Here is a 17,896-nt window from a genome sequence, read left to right on the forward strand (position 1 = left end):
TCCTAGCCCGAGAATTGAAAACATCTCCAGATATCATCTCGCAGAGCACAAAATCACCCCAGGTGAGAAGCACTGCTTTATCCACATGATAAGGTTATCTCCAATTCCAGCAAGCCTTGCCTTCACTATAGTATAAATTGTGAACTATTAATGCAGGCAGATGCATAAGCTAATTAATACTAGTACAAAAAATACAAGGCCTTTTTTGTATAGTCCTCATTGAACTACTTACATGCCAGGCCACAATTTGTGGAAGAGCTCAGTCTAGATTAGACCCATTATTCCGTGGCTTAAGTATTAAAATAGTTAATACCGTTTCCTCAAAAATAAGACCTAGCTGGACAATCAGCTCTAATGCGTCTTTTGGAGCAAAAATTAGTAAGACCCGGTCTTATATATTAATATTTATACCCGGTTGTATAGTAAAATAAGACCAGGTCTTATGTTAATTTTTGCTCCGAAAGACGCACTAGAGCTGACTGTCAGGCTAGGTCTTATTTTCGGGGAAACACGGTAGAAAAGGTGGTACGGAAACAAAGATTGCCTTGTGGGTTGGTGTTGGAAGGTGGAGCGGAGATGAACAACTGAAAGAAGAGTATGTTGGGCACAGCGCCTGGCAGGTGGCAGTAGGGGCTCGATGAATGTCACTTTGCTTCTCCTTAGTAATTTCAGATCAATTCAGTATCAAATATGGTTATGGTCCTCTTATCAGATTCTTGTTTCTGGGGTAAATATAAAATGGGTTTCTGAGCAAAGGCTAGTGTCACATTAACACTCTATTGGTCCTCCTCCTGAGAAAATAACATACAAAGTAAATGAATGGCTTTCAAATGAAGTTTATAGACGGCCAGGTAAAAAGTAGTGTGATGTCCTCGTTCTGTAGCTTGCTGCTTCGTGTACAACTTTGGAAGGGAAAAACTGGACAATCTGTGGGGACTAGACTGATAGGTCAAGGCCAAAGCGATATAAGCAGCAGGATTCCTCTGGAACCTGGGTGTTCCTGCTAAGTGGCCTAAAAACTGCTAAAGACTGTGGACATCTCCTAATTTCTGCTATAAAGTCATTTCAGAAACAGTTGATTTTTAGTTTTTATTTAAAAACGAAACATTATAAAAACATTTGTTCCAAATAGATACTATGTATCTTAAAACTTACAAATGTCTTTGCGTTTTAAAGATTACTATAGAAATTGTTTCTAATACAATTTCATAAATAAGCATTTCTGCCTCAGTTGACTTTGTAGTGCACTACTTACAGTTTATCAATTTGTACCATTTAGGGAAAAAGTTGCACTTTAGTGTTGCATGAATAAACAGCAAGTAAGATTACATTTTTTATAAAGGTGGTAAAACCTTTAGAAACACTCTTAACACGTCTCCTATGCCTTAAGTTCAATTAATAGCTTTGAAAGTATTCTGTTTAAAATGAAAATAATTTAAAACAAAGTAATATTTAACACTGCAACCCAAAGCTACTGGACAACTAATGTCACTGAACGAAGTCAGGCATTTCATAGCAAAATATAAAAAAAATGAAAGAAGGAACACTTTTCCCCAAGTTGTACAACACTGATTTTTCAAATGAGAAGACTTGTATGTGTATCAAAGTTTTTCAAAGAAAAGGGAAAATACTAGTTTGTTGGTATCATCAATGTCTAAGCAAGTTGCAGTTGAGTCACGTCAAACACAAAATTGGTAATTCCATTTTTAAAACAAAATAACCAAGAACTATTTTATAAATAGGGTGAACGGGGAAAACTTGTATGCATGGTAAGGTTACATTCTGTCTCGGAGAGCAGAATGAAATGCAGGTGAAAATGCACATATTTAGATAAAATGGGTAACAAAGTAGGCTGGCTGTTTCACTAGTGAAATTTCAAAACATCCACCCCTAAATAGATTATCTTCAACTTACAGCGTGATATAGAAGGTAAAGAACAGTTTTTGAACTGGGTCCCTCATACACAAGAATGTTAATATCTTCTTTAATTCCAGCTGACGTGAGGTACAGAAAGTGTTCTTACCAATAGCTACTCCTAAATGGAGCTGCTACTTTTTGAATATTTCCAATAAAGTTGTTTACATCTGTAACAAGGATGCCACTATTTTCAAGGAGTTCTCTGGAGAGAGGAGACTTTTCTGTGAAAAGAAAAATAACTTTTTGGTGAAAAATTCATTAACGTCATTTAAAAGTATACAGTTGACATACAATATTATATTAGCTTCAGGTGTACAGCGTAGTTAATTCAGCATATTAATGTACGTTTTTTTAAAGTAGCAGAACCTCTGAAACTCCCTAATACATGTGGGCAGAAAAAGGTTTGAAGCTTTGGGAGCAGCACCCTCTCTGGGGAGTGGGAAGGATGCTGAAAACCACTGAGGTATGACAACTATAGTCATAATAATTTTAAATGTTTGGTTAAGATTTACATAAGACATTAAACGTTAGAGGTAAATATAAAATTAAGTATTTGTAGGCAACGATGAAGGGCTGTTAACTGGACAAAACCCATGTCCCCCTCAGCTGGCCTTATGTGCACTTAGGAAATACCAGGCTAATGGCTAGTGTGCCTACTGCCACACACATCTCAGGTACCAGTGACCCCATCGCAAGGACATTTCTAGAGCTGACCTGTATTTGGCGTTAACTGATGAAAATGAGGCAAAACCAAGGCTGTGACCTACCTGTTAGGAAGACAGCAAACCTGGCGTGGATATGCTGAATTTGCAGGTTTAGCAGACATTTGAAATGTTCTGCTTTTGTTGATGAGCGAGAGTCACATTGGTGATAATAAAGCAATTCAATGATATTTGCACTCTGATATGACTTCAATATTAAGTTCTTCTTATGTGCAATTGAATCAACTCTGGAAAACATGTAGAAACGTTAAATTTAGATTCAGTGAAAGTTTGTAAGTTTAGTTTTTTACTGTATCTTAATTTTCAGTTTTATTCCTAGGTCTTTTCTTCCCTTCACTATACTTACACTCCTATTTTAACCACTTCTGTTAAACTGAGATCCTTGTTCCCTTTGCTCTTTTTCACAACACACTTGTCTTCCTAGACGCCACTGTTCTGTCACATCCCTCAAAACATCACAGGTGTACATTATAAAAATAGGATTAAAAAAAAAATACGGTCCGGGACATTCATCTACTACCACATCCAACAATGTCACTGGGCAAGCCCTTCATGAATTTCCAGTGACCCCTTTGCTGCATTCTTTATTACACAGCAATGGTTCCAAATCTTTCAAGTCTCTGCAAAACCCTCTTTTCTGTACTTCTTGCTAAAATTATAGAGCAGCTAGCTTTTCCTTAACTGCTCACCTTCAAATCTTGTTACTACCTGTTTTTCATCCTGTGTTAGAGGAAAATACTTAACTTGTAACCCTCTCTACCTTTGCTCTTGATTCCAGCCCTCCAGTCCTGTCCGTCACTCACAGGCCTCTGCCTGCTTGCTGGAGAAAACTCCAATCCGCCACAGCCATCACTAGACAGGCACGACCCACACACCACGATGTGAGTCTCCTTCCAGGCTTTATCTTTCGTATCACACCAGTTTATGGCTGGCGTCACACCACACACAGCTTTTTGTTTTAGGATACCAACTTTCCTATGTTCCTTATTACTATAGACACTCTTGTGTGCTTCTACTTTCTGTGTCACGTTATTTGCATATGTTAAAAAAACTATGCATCTACTTAGTCCTTATGTCTATTTCTTATATTTACCTAGAGATGGAGTTGAGGCTGGTTTTGGAGTTACTGAAAAACACCCATGCACAAATTTGTAGAAATCGTGATTTTTAAAAGCTAGGGTTTTTTTGGAATTTATCAGAAAAGTCAAAGGGTATGAGTTTCCTCATGGACTGTCATTATGCCAGACTGGTGTAACTTGAAGAGCATATTACAGTGTGACAGTGATGTATTTGTCTACCCACAGTCCTTTGAGTGCTGAACTAATTCATCCTCACTAATTTCATGGGTGTGCTGAGGCATCTCGGGGATTTCATTTGCTTCTCTCCTCATTCCTGAAGTGGAACCTTCCTCTCAAGTGCTGGCTAACTACTACTTGTGAACTCATGCTCACAGCGTTGGACCCTGTCAGCTGCTGGCTGTCATCCTGGCCTCCTGCCTCTCCTGAGTACAAGATATTCCTGAACTTCTAAGCCATCTTTCCTTTCAGGAGCTCACATACTTCCTGTTTTTACAACTAGGTTTATTTCCTCTGGAGAAAGCAGTATGGTGAATCACAATAGCTGTCATTTTAGAGATGAACATTGTGGGGTGGAAGGCTCGCATCATGGCTCACTGACTGTGTGTGCCCTGGGTCAGGCCCGTGGTCCTCTTGTGCTTCCGTTTCCACATTATTAGAGGCTGTTTCCCTTCTCTCCCCCATGTGCAGTTAGAATGCCACGAGTGGTGTAAAGCACCCACCAGTGCCTGAAACAGTCATTTAACAAATGGCTGGTCAAAGCTATCCTTTCTGAGTCCGTCTCAGCTCCACACTGTTTCCACTCTTCCCAGAACCTGGAGGCACATCTTTAATATGGAAGAGCCACCCCAGGCCCTTTAGCCAAGGAATCAAACACCCTACATCTGATTTCTTTACTTCTGTTGGTCTAGCTACAAGTATGTGCCTCACACTCTTGATTATGATTACAGCACACCGTTTGCTCCACGAAAAGCCCTGCTATAGAAACAATGCAAACAGCAGTCAGCAGGCCTCAGTAAGAGCCGTGTTCAGTGACATAGGGAGCTCCCACTGCAGCACAGGCTGGAGGACCGTGCAGAGCACACATGGCTTCAGGGTGCATCACAAGATGCCCCCAGCCCATCGAAGGAGAAGGGAAGAACCCCCACACAAAAGGCTTACCTTACATCTTCTTTTAGCTTTTTATTCTCCTTATAGTGAAGCAACCACTTCCACCGTCCATTTCCATTTAGTTTCTCCAGAATTTTGACAATTTCCTTCAGTTGAACTGCAGAATAGAATACGATCTGTTTTAAGACTTTTTGCTTCTCTACTCAAAGCCCAGAAATTACTACTTATAAAAACTAAGACCCCGTGTTTGAGTGTGTACCATCATTGCCACATGCGTGACTGGGCAGGATCACAACACTGCACTCCAAACGTGTGACCCCTACTCAGGGCTGCCAGTGACATGGCAGCAGCAGAGAGCTGTAGAGGACGGCCCTGCGCCTCCTAGCAATTAGACCTGTGAACGTAGCACAGAAATCACACAGGAAGTGCCGTGGTAACTGTACTCTAGGTTTCTATCCACCCTGTTTCCCCGAAATAAGACGCAGCCGGACAGTCAGCTCTAATGAGTCTTTTGGAGCAAAAATTAATATAAGACCCTATATTATATTTATTATGTCACATCAAAGACCCGCTCTTAATTTTTGCTCCAAAAGACTCATTAGAGCTGATTGTCCAGCTAGGTCTCATTTTCGGGGAAACACAGTATACCCAGAATCTGCAAATATTTTTCAACTCCAACTTCCAAGAATTGTGCTTGTTAAAGTATATCCTCCTCCTCCCGACCCAGAAGTGGTACCTGAGCTAAGGCAGGTTTCGATCATCCATACAGTGTCTGCCCTGTGCTGATTTTCGGAGAGGAGTGAAGTACAGTTAACTTTTGAACAACCTGGGGTTAGGGGCACCGACTGCCCGTCAGCCAGACATCATGTGACTTAAGTAGGGCCCCGCATACACGGATGTCCTACCTGTAGTTGACCCTTGAACAGCACGGGTTTGAACTGCTCAGATCAAGCAGAAGTGGATACAGAGTTCAGACCTGTGTTCTTCAGGGGTCAACTGTATACAAGGGTTCAAGTAGGTAACTAAAGACATTTAGCAGCCATTGTAGATTTCCATGGCATCAACAAGATGGCAGAGGTGGTGGCAACAGACATGGAGCAGAGAGGGCTGATTCTAAACAAAAAAATTAACGTGGCTGACTTCAATTTGGCAAGTAATAGGGTCAAATCTGACAAAAATCTCAAATTTGTGTGAGTGTGTAGCCACACCTGAGAAGGGACTTGGGAGCAGGGTTGGTGGTGAAGACAGAATGAGAGGTTATAAGCGCACCGGGAATGAAAACTGTACAAAGAGGGCGCGCGGGGCGAAATATAAGCCCTCAAGAGGTAGCAAAGGACGTGTCTGGGGTGAGGAGAAAATGATTGGACTAGATTTCAAAGAAGGGAAATTAAATGACCAACCTAACGTCAGCGTTTCTAATATTCTGTCATCTGACACCACAAAGCCTCCGGTCTGAAAGAGCTCTTGGTAGGTGTAATTGAGGACATCCTCAGGGCTGTCCACTCCGGCGAAGAGGACACTGGGAAAATGCTTCAGCTTCAGCAAAGAAGGAATCTGAAACATAATAGGATCCCCAATGAAGAAAGGTTCACTGGGTCGCTTTTGTCATTTTTATCTGGGAGTTTAAAGATTCAGGAACAGCTGAAAATCCGTTTAACCTGATGACTGGGTGGTTCTGCCACACTTGAGAAATACTATTTCATCACCAATGCTACTAATTCACTAAAACTATTAATTACAAAGGTCTCTACACTTCCAAAGGTTGGAGATGAGTGAGGGAACAATGTCCCTGAGGTTGGGGGTACCCACCTGTTGTCAGGCAGGTAACAAGCTCACACCATCATCCCATGCGGGCACTGTAAGTAGGGATCGGTTACTACCTCCTGCCAACAGGACTGGACACCCAGTCTATGCCCCTAAGTTACATCTCTTGGCAGAAACAATTACCGTGTTTCCCCGAAAATAAGACCGGGTCTTACTATTAATTTTTGCTCCAAAAGGCGCATTAGGGCTTATGTTCAGGGGACGTCATCCTGAAAAATCATGCTAGGGCTTCTTTTCCGGTTAGGTCTTATTTTCGGGGAAACACGGTACTTCAACTAGTAAGTAAATATTCACAAGTCTTCTAAAGTAAGATTAAACTCTTCTGAAACGTTTTGTCCTATAAATACCTTGGTAATTATTACAGTATTCCTATTGCATATCATCTCAACCCCAGTATCTTTCCAGTTAGATTCAATGGTAACGTGTTTTCATTTCTTCCATAAATAAAAACGGCAGTGATGAGGCTGATAATCAGAGTAACAAAATGCCTGGAATACATTTCTTTGTAAGAAAGGTTTTCCAAACCTACTTGATGTAAATATGAGGAGATATCTTCATTTTTGATGATGACCATTAACGTGTCGTTCTCTCTGTGATAAGCCTGGCAGAAATGCTGAGGCTCGATTTCTGTATGGCCACCTTTCCTCAGAAGAGTCTGAAAGATTTGCAAATAGCCATTACCAAAACAGATGCTTGCACAGACCAGTTTACTAAGCATCAAAAAGCACATCCGGTGTACTAAATTATATCCTAATAAGACAACACAAAAGGCTGTTGATCTTACACTAAGTGAGCTTTCTCCTGTAAACAAGTGACTCCTCCGTATCATTACCAATTGGTTTAGAAGTGTATTTTAAAGGCAAAAAAGCAATTTATAATAAATGTTTCATGTCCACAAAGTATCAAAGGCTGATTCTATTTAAACATCAGACTAATACATAGGTCCCACCCTCTCAAGGGAATTACCCTGGGGATGCAGAGATAAACTCTTAAAAATGACACCTCCAGTCACGATGTTTCTAGAACTCTCCCCATAATAGCTGTGCATTACTGTATCAGTAATGGGGCCGGGTTTTGGGGAGAGCCAACAGTCCATTGGACATGGGGGTTTGAACACGACGGGAGATGTCTATTAACTGTATGTTTACTAGGCAGCCTGAGAGGGAGGTTAAGTTCATGTAATCAGACATTCTCCAGCCCTGTCCTCCTCTGATGTTGACATTGTTTCTGTCTGAAGGGTTCTGGAGGTTTCCGTTGCACACTTTGATAGTTACACCAAAAACACTGTTATCATCACTTATTTCCGTTATGAAAATAAGTGTTACATAACTTAGGTCAGTCTCCCCTGAATCTAAAAATAACTCAAAGTTTGATTATTTCCATTCACTCAAAATGTACGGCAATGTATTTTCAGAAATATTCTTACATGCAAGATTACTTTTAACAGAGCCCACTGAAATATCTAAAATGTAAATCTTTAGGCTTCACTACTTTACTAATAAGCTATTTGAATGAATACATTTTGTTACGTGCAATATTTTCATCAAATCCTGTGGTGTTCCGGGCTTTTCGTCATGCACTCTGAATTCTGACAATAAAGGCGCTTGCAGATCCTCATCTTACAAATGGGGGGCTGCCATCCCACTAACAAATGCTTCAGGACTCCATAAGAGTAAGAGACTGAAGAATTACAGGGATAGTTTTGGAGCTTTTAAAAACATTTTGCCTTGACAGTACTTTATTCCCATTTATATTTTTGTGTCCACTTTCTCACTTGAAGATTAGTTTCACCTTTGCATAAAATTGGTTATTTTCTGTTGTAAATAGTGGCCGTGTGATATTATCGTGAAACAGTCCACCCACTACTGGAACAAGCCGGGTATCGTAGAAGTACTCCTGCTGTAAATGAATGTAACACAGCTATGAGCTCTCTTCTATGTGAAAACCAGTATCATCTGTGCTTACTGTGGCTTTTGAGAAGATGGAAGCAAAAAGAAACCCAGGATGCTGCTCAATGGCAAAACGGACACGGCCACGATGCTGACTCAGCCGATCCCTGACTATTCTGGCACACATCAGGGTATAGTATATATAATTAGCCAAACAAAATTAACCAAGGTAAAAAGGAAATTAATTTCCAGGTTACTTTTGGAGGCCAAGCACCTTCAAAACGGAAGGCCATTTAATGCTTTTTCAACTACACTGCTTACCAAAATGGCATTGAAACTGGAACAAAAACAATGGGGGGAGGGGTATGGGGACACTGACATAGCAACCATTTATGAAGAACCTTGGAGAACAAGATGATCCTGATAGGAAAAAAAAATCTTAAAAACCACACTCCATAAATTTGGGAAAAGCTTTAAATATTTTAAAATCATCTTTCAGTGATTCAACATAGGAGCTCCCAGCCGTCTTAGAGAAGAATGCGTGAGGAGCAACAATGGATAGCTTCAAGTTGAAGCCTGTTAGCTGTCATTGTCCCGATCATTCTCCACACTATCTGAAGAGATCCCTAAAATGCAAATGTGATGCTATTCATCTGTGAGGAATTACTTTTCAGCACCTCTTCGGTGACTCAGGAGAGTCTAAGTGCCACAGCATGACCCTTCCCCCCTAACACAGCCCTTTCTTGCATCTCCTGACCTGCATGTGGACTGTGCACGGTACTGTGGGCATACTGCCCAGCGCTCCTCACTGGGCCCGTGCACCCACCTGGCCTTTCGGAAACCCGCTCGGGCCCCCTTTCCGCTTTTCTGGCTACAGCACAGCCACTGACTGGAACTGGCCCGTGCGGGCAGCGTCTGCTGCATCTACTGCACCCCCCACCGAGACACTCACTTCACCAACATCTTCGGATTCTGTTGCTTAGTAATTCAACATTTACAGATTTATCATGTGACGCATTTACCACGTGACCTACCGGGCTTTCACACGGACATACCCGAAGTGCTGACAAGCGAACTCGGAAACAAATCCAGTCGAGTGTTTAGAACCAGGACACTAGCAGTACGGCTGTCCATACCCGCGCGAGGTCAGCCTCACCACTCACGGAACACATCGCTGACACTGACACCTGCTGCCCTCCAAACGCGGTACAAGCCCTGCATCATCACACTCACCATCGTTTAACTTTACATTCTCTTGTAAAGTTATCAGTGGGCTTCATTTCCCCTCCCCTGCACACGGGGCTCTAAAGCAGACAGAAGGACTGCCGTCATTGGCCCCTATGTTGCTCCTACGGTGAGGCTGGAGGGTCCTACTTTGGGCCGGTGATCGGAGCAGGTGAAAGGGAGGGGGCTGCAGGCCAGGAATGCAACCACACAGAGGTAGGGGTGAGCTGGCCGTGACGGCTGGAGAAGGAAACTGCAATCCTGGCAAAGGCCAGGACAAACCTGGCAGGGCTGGACCAGAATTGGAATTGGGGAGTAACATGGACCTACTCTGCTTTTTAAATGTAAATACAGATACAGATGTTTGTACATTTAACACATATATATTTCCTGGCTCTGTTTGCTAGCAAGACATAGATGCAATGACCCCCAGTGGCAATGAGTTCACTCACTGCCCAATCTTGATCCCAAATGCTATTCTTTACTAAAAAGAATCACAGCTCCTTGGAGGAATGGCTGACGTCAGCGCTGCAGCAGGAAATATACAAGTAAGCTTGTGATGTCACATCGTACCACAAAGGAAGAAAGTGTTTAAAGAATTATAGGGACTTGTCAAAAGGACACAGAAGACAGCTTGAAGGGACTGTCGCTGCAGTAGCTGCGTCTTGAGACAATTTGAGCATTAACATAAATGACGAAGGAACAGATAGTAACTGAGTAAAACAATATATAACACGGGTCCACACTGATATAAATAAGCAAATAAATGAACAAATGGAAGCTCTAAAAAAATTAATATAAATAAGACCCGGTCTTATATAATACAAGATTTGATCTTATATTAATTTTTGCTCCAAAAGACGCCTCAGAGCTGATGGTCTGGCTAGGTCTTATTTTCAGGGAAACATGGTATGCACGTATGCATTACGGGATGATGGCACACCTTGTCTGCAACATATTTTCAAATGGTTCAGAAAAGTATCTGGGTGAAGGGTTCCATTTCTGTAACATTTATGTGAATTTGAAATTATATTTTAAGAATTAAAGGAGAGAATTGCCACCATTTCCAAAAACAGAAGAGAAATCCTGAGAGGATAAAACGAAACTAATGGTGAATCAAGACCCACTTAGAATGTTAACCGTGATCACACATTTAAAATTAGGTCCCTATCATCTATCCACACTAATGAAGGAACATAGGTAATTTTAAAAATCTGAATTTTACTTTTGGAGCATGTCTGTATTTACATTTGAATATCTCTATACTGGTAACTTTTTTTGAAAATTAGTCACTGCATTAACTCTGGACCATCATACAAATATAGAGCCAAATGACAGATCCTTGTAGTGTAACATTTAGTATGCAGACAAAGACTGAGCTGTGCAACCCAAATACTGCTTCATACATTTCTTTCTGAAGCCAAGAATGCTAAATTACTTTTAAAATAAGCTTAACATTAGATGGCAATCAAAATAATATAAACTGTAAGACCTGGCAGCTCACCTTTGTTCTCACAAAGAAAGACTTGTCTTCTGTCTCAACGAGGTAGAACAGGAAGGTACTTTTGCAAGCCTCTTTCACAACCCTTTCCAGTTTGACGTGCAAGCTGGCGCACAAGTCTGTAATCACATCTTCATAGGAGGCTGACCTTCTTGGGGAAGATGAATACATTTCTTGAGATGCAGCTTCTCCAGGAGCAACATCTGACCCCTTATCTTGGAAAAGGATTTGGTTGCTATTCATCACCACCTTGTTGAATTCGGCATATTCACTGAGAATAAGTGAAATATCACTCCGGGATTCTTTCAAAGTGCTATTATATTTCAGTTTGTTGAGATGGAATGCAGTCTGATTTCTTTCAGGATTCGTAAGATGATTTGCAGTCTGATTTCTTTCAGGATTTGTAAGATGATTTCTACTGTGATCACATCTTTCCTTCCAAAAGGAAGAGCTGTCCAGATTGCTGGGTGTGTGGCTTGTCAGATGATGACTCTGCTGTCTGGCGTCGGAGAACATGACTGTGACCACAAGGGGACTTCTGCTCCGGGATGCAGGGTGTAGAACCAGGGACTCGGCTGCTTTTGTCAAAGAGAGAGGCGACTCCTTCAGAAAGACGTTGGTGGAAGAGGCAGAATGCTGAGAAGCCCCCTTCTTTATGATTTGTTTCAGTTTATGATCAAAACGCAGATATTCCAGATCTAAAGTGTTCTGGGTAAGGTTGTCTGCCACCTGCCAAGTGTCTGCCCAGAAGCTGACCAACCCACATTTTGCAGTGAAACCGGGGTGCTTCCTGAGGCTGTGCGAAGCTTGATTGGTCTGTTTGAGCTCTTTAGTTACAGTAAAGTTAGCGTAAGTCCAGGGGAGACCGTGGTAGTCTCTGATCTGGATGTAACGTGGCAAACACTTACCTTCTTTCTTTAACCCGCCAGATCGGTTTCTGGGAGGTGTGTTGGTCTCCAACCCTGTAACTCGGTTAGAGTAGCTCCAATCTTCATCATCACTATTGTTTAGCCTCAAGAAAGAGTCATAATCATCTTGTGTAGCACCTTCCTTTTTCTTGGTGTGACTACATTGCAAAGTGCAGGAACCCTCCATGTCTAATTTGAGATTTCTACAATCACCAAGATAGTCTTGATCGGAGTCTCCGGAAAGTGGTTCGTACCGGATGTCAGAATTCACACTGATAGCCATGTCCCCACCCAGGGGTTCAGAGTCCTTCTCGGCCCTGAGCCCCTGGCCTGTGCTCTTCTTTCCCATCTGCTCTTCAGAGACTCCATACACAAGAGGGGTGCAAGATTTTGCAACAAAAAAAGCAGAAGGGTCTTTATTGGTATTTTCGTTAGTGATTTCGGTGTTCTGGTAAGAATCAGCATGGAAATACATGGGGGAAAGCCCACCGTTCAACAGATCTTTTGTGTCACATGCCAACATATCTTGCAGCTTGTGGATGGATTTTTGTTTGCCTTGTGAAGAAGATGTATTGTTTGACTGAGAGCCGAAACCTCCTAGATCTATGGTTTTTTCATGTAATCCAGCTTCAGTTTCACTATTAAGCAAACCGGCCATTCTGACTACTGATATTTCCTGTGTTTGAAACTGTCTCTCTGTGTTTACGGGTCTTGTACAATGGGTCACAGTACCATTACCCGAGGAAAACACAAGTTTGGGGACCTCTGAGGACGTGTGCGCCTCTGTAACACCAGCTCCATCAACCCAGTCAGACCTCAAGGGCCGAGCTTGCAGGTAACTGCCTTCATTTATTTTCAACTCACTGCTAGAGAGACTTTTCTTAATGCTTTTAGGGCTAGTCTGCTTTAATGGCATGTTCACTATACCACTTGGAGCAGTTGTGGAAACCAACGGGTCAGCCAAAGACTTATTTTCCATAATCTTTCTAGGACTAAATGGAGGCTCACTGGTCTCCAAGGCAAGATGTTTTAAGTCCAAATTTCTGTTCTCTATACTAATGGGCTGCAACGGATTTTCTGATATTATCAGTTTTTCTAAAGAAGTCTTGAAGTCAGCTCCATAACTGGCAGTTACAGGATGGTTTAACTCTGTATCACAGCATGGCACCTTTTCTGAGGAAGATACACTCTCCTCATCCTCACTTGGGACAGTTTCCTCACTTACTTTACCTGGAAGGGTTAAATGTCTATCTTTTCTTCCTGGATCATTAATTAATACTAGAGGCATTTCAGCAGAAAGCTGCATTTGCTGAACCTGAGTTAAGGTATCGTGTCCCACTGGGTGGGTAGGGCCAACAAAAGGATTTTCTTTTTCTGTTATAGCCAAACCTACTGACTCAATCTGGGAGAATTTCTTATTTTCCTCACCTTGTGAATCAGGAAGTTTTAAACTACAAGGATATACAGATTGACACGATTGTGTTTCTTCAACTGGTACTTGAGGGTCAGGACTAGAAGCTGGTGACACTTCTTCAATTAAAGAACCAAAGGGAAAGTCTGAGGTAACATTAACTTCTGCAATCTCAAGGGCACAAGTTTCTTTAGGAAGTATTAAAGTAACCATTTGTAAGTTATCACCTTGTCTCTCCTTATTATCTAATGGTTTTTTGGACACCATGGGAAGCACTGATGTATATTTAGCAGAATTCACTTCTCTGTTTTCTATCAAAGTCACCTCTTCTGGCTCAATTATGTTTTCATCCATATCCTGGAGTGCCAAATTTGGTAATGGGTCCTCCTGATGTTGCCCTATTTCACCAGCGGGCATTTCTTCTCTGGGACTTGTAGGTGGTGATATTGTGAGAGTTAGGTCAATGTCAGAATCGTCCTCTAACTCGAGGCTGATCTCCTCTCCATTTATAGATCGTCTGGTTGGTTTGGTAAATGCTGAATTAAATGATTCAAAATTCCTACTGATGCTCTTTAGACTGCTCTTGTCACTCTTTAATTCTAAAGAGAGATCTGATGTATTACTTCTTGATGGAATACAGTTAAGTGAGTCACTTTGTTCCAAGGTGGCAGAGGCTGATGATGGCACTTCTTCAGCCTGCGATGGCTCCATAATCTCTTCCGAAGGAGTGCTAAAGAGACTCTTAGGCTGCAGAAAAAATTCTTGAGGGAGTTTCAGTTCTTCTCTGGGTAATGAATAATTAGAACTTCTAACTAATGGTAATGCCTCCTCTGCCACTGAATTCTCAGATGGTGACGACAAGCCTGGATTAGGAATCTCTTTCTGTAACGAACACATTTCTTTAGCAAGTGTCTCCCCACTTACTGAGGAGGCACTGAGGTACTTAGTGCCTTTTTGTCCTGACATTGCTAGAGATGAAATGTCCTTAAGACTTTGTGTTTGTGCCTTTTCAAATGTGGATACAGGATGTCTAAGACTTGTACCAGCTGATACTTGTTTAACGAACTCCACATTAAGGGCTGTAGGTTTATCAGCTCTGTTTACGACTTCTGTCTGTATTGGTACACAGGCATTTTTTTCAAAAGTGAGAGTAACTGGTTCCAGATTAATCATTACATACCCCATATCATCCTTCCTTTCCAATGAAGGCTGACATCCTTTGTTTATGGGGCTGTTATGCTGGCTAAGGCTCTGTAAACCACTTGTTTTTGCTTGCATTGTTGCATGAAAAATATCAACTTTGCTTTCAAGGGTGCTATACACAGACTTCTGACAAATCCCCGACTGATTGCTGACCCCATCACAGGTTGTGGTGAATGTGGTTTGTGTGACAGTATCATCATAAGAAGTCACTCTTGTGCTATCAAGTGGCTCAAAGGTTTTCCCTTCACCAGGAATAGAAGGTCCATTAGTTTGGGTACTTTCAATGCTAGAAAGCACAAGATTAGAAGTCTCTAGTTTATCTGATGATTGTTGTTCTTTTTCCTCCATTATCTGAAATGACAAAAGTTAAAAAATAAAGGAGATTATTTTTTTTTAAACATTTATGTATGTAAAGAACAAACTAGCCAAGGATTAATTTTAGTTTGTCTCTTCTTTTGAATCTTCTGATCCATAAGACTATAATAGGGTAGAGATAAAGTAAATCTCTCTCTCATTAGGCTTAAAATACCCAATAGGAGAGTGTTTTCTTTAAACATACAACACACAGATGAGCGCTCCCAAACTTTCTAATTGCACAGCCTATTTTTTGAATGGACTTTTGGGAAGAAAAGTGGCTAGACCACTGACAACTTAAAGACTTGAAAATGCAGCCTGTTTGCTAAGTAGTATCACTTAATTCAGAAATGCAGCTCTAGAGAAAAGTACTCAATTAATTTTGTTTTTAGTAAGACTGAAAGATGATTTTTAAAGCAAAGAACAACTTATTTTAAACACCAGCTTTCAATTAGACTGTAAATACATTGTCATCTGTAACTTTCCTATAAGGAAAAAGATTAATTACTCTCTTGTACTCAGACTACAATGATTAGCAGTTTTTCCACAGTAACAATTTCCATTCTGATAAATGAACATCCCATATGCCTTAGCTATCGTCTTTGCTTATAACTGGAGATAATTTCTCTCTCATTGTAATGCCTCCTAGTCAACGGAGCACAAGAAAACATAGTGCAGTTTGCATGAATAAATTAAACCAAAAGAAATGACGGTGAATGGATTTAGGTCAAACATTAGCAGAAATACCTCTGATAATTTTGATATCCTCATATAAACAGGTTATTTTGGTATTTTTTAAAAGGCTGAAGCATGGTCTTGTTTGGAATATATTAAAATGGACTGATCATACAATTGACTATACACCTGTAATTTTTGGAACACTGCGATCACAGATTTCCTGCCATGTCTTGAGACAATCATGTGGGAAGTCAGGACCTGTGTATCAAATTTCTTGTTAAAAACATTTCTGTCTTAACCAAAGAAAGACAGGGAGTCAAGTAATTGGCAGAGTGGACCTGAGACCCAGAATTTTAAGAGGACATGACTGGCTAGGCACAAAGCACAGAAAAGTCTTGATGCTCAGAGTCTTCTGAGAACATTCCCATGACCCTCCCAGCACATCGTGGCTGTGAATGTTTGACCACAGTCCCGAATCTCACCAGGCCTGTGGTCTTAGTGAAATGCAAATTGTGGTTATCTTGGAATGTTTTCTGTTTTCCTACAGGTGAAGTATAATGTTTTTAAAAGAATGCTAAATTAAACACACGACTAAAAGAACATGCTATTGACTTCTAATGCCCACTGTGCATTCTCTTCACATCCTAGTCTTCCCACTTGTAGAATAAGGGAGTGGTTTGGCATGTGAGTGTGTGCTGTAAGGTATAGGCACAGTATCCAAGAAGATGGAAAAATTTTAAAATATGTGCTATAGAAATTTTTAGGAACCATTCATTTTAATACTCTACCTTCTACTTCTTAACTACTCTATTTCGTATTTGCAAAAGATCATTCCTAAAATTAGTACTGATGGTAATTATATATTACCACAACAAAAAATACTTTATAAGAAACCAGTACATATGTAAGTAGTAATCAACAGTGGCCTGACTAAATTATAAATATTTTTTTATTCTAAGGTAGTAGTAATTCTTAACCAGATTTCATGTATCTCTGAGAATCAAATGAAATTTATGAACCCCAATGGGAGAAAAACCACATACATACATACAGTATTACATATGTATAACTGTATGTATGTGTGTGTATGTATGTGTACACATACACACATACATGCACACAGAATATGGCACTGAGAAGCATCTAGATAGATTTGAATCCTGGCTTGACAAGTCACTATGTGACCCCAGGCAATTTTCGTACTTCTCTATTCCTTAGCTTTCCCCTCTATAAAATGAGGAGGAATGGTCTTCACCGCATCGGGTGGAGACAGAATTAACTGAGTTGATGTGAGGGAAGGCTCAGACCACTACCTGGCCCAGTACTTCCGTCAGTCTCCATTATGATGATGAAGCAGAGCATCTGGAGACATTTAAAGACCCCCCTGCGGTTCACCCCTGGACCGCAAATCCCCAAGTAACCCCAGGTTTAGAAACAGTGTCTATTCAATGTGAAGACAGGCACTGTAAGTACCCAAACCCATGCAAAATTATTCTGTAATAAATCTGTAATAAATCACTCCATTTACTTAGAATCTTGCTACAACTTTTTTACTTGTTCCACTTAATATCTGATTATCGGGCCTGCCTGAACATTATTTGAGAACAATGAAATGAAACAAAATGTATTTTCAGTATTTACAAATAATTATCTACAGACCTGTAACCGGTCTGCCGTTTCATTTACTGTTCCAGTATGTTTTCAAAAATAATTTTAATATATTCAGTTTTAATTTACTTTGAGGTTTATCAAAGATTTCTAATATTTATTACCTCATCTGATCCTTATTGGATCCTGCATTCTACGTAAGGCATGATAGGTATTATTCGCTTCTTTGAAAAGAAAAATAAGCTCAGAGAGTACAGACATTATACAACAAATAAACGACACAATCATGGTTTGCTCCCATGACCTCTACGATTTTTTTCTAGTTTCTTCAATCACACAATCTAGAGCAACACTTGTGCTAGAGCAACACTTGTGAAGACAAAGTTTTTGGCATATGTAATCCTTTGCAAAGCTAGATAATCCACTTTCCTAAAAGAAATCAATGCCTTGTTTTGAATGTGATTTTACATA

At 40.6% G+C, this 17,896-nt stretch overlaps 1 protein-coding gene across 6 annotated transcripts in view; it reads right to left on the minus strand.

Annotated features, from left to right (window-relative positions):
* Positions 1–821: 821 nt before the first annotated feature.
* TASOR2 (transcription activation suppressor family member 2) overlaps positions 822–17,896 on the minus strand; it is an 81,540-nt gene continuing 64,465 nt past the window's right edge. For all 6 annotated transcript variants that reach the window (XM_081044642.1, XM_081044638.1, XM_081044641.1 and 3 more), the window contains 6 exons: positions 11,267–15,136; positions 7,179–7,304; positions 6,226–6,379; positions 4,877–4,982; positions 2,685–2,866; positions 822–2,138 (listed from right to left, as the gene is read on the minus strand). In XM_081044642.1, the coding sequence (XP_080900768.1) occupies positions 2,020–2,138; positions 2,685–2,866; positions 4,877–4,982; positions 6,226–6,379; positions 7,179–7,304; positions 11,267–15,136 (4,557 nt within the window). In that variant the 3' untranslated portion in view covers positions 822–2,019. The remainder of the gene's footprint in view (positions 2,139–2,684; positions 2,867–4,876; positions 4,983–6,225; positions 6,380–7,178; positions 7,305–11,266; positions 15,137–17,896) is intronic.

Source organism: Rhinolophus hipposideros (assembly GCF_964194185.1).
Source record: "Rhinolophus hipposideros genome assembly, chromosome: 1".
Taxonomy (NCBI): domain Eukaryota; kingdom Metazoa; phylum Chordata; class Mammalia; order Chiroptera; family Rhinolophidae; genus Rhinolophus; species Rhinolophus hipposideros.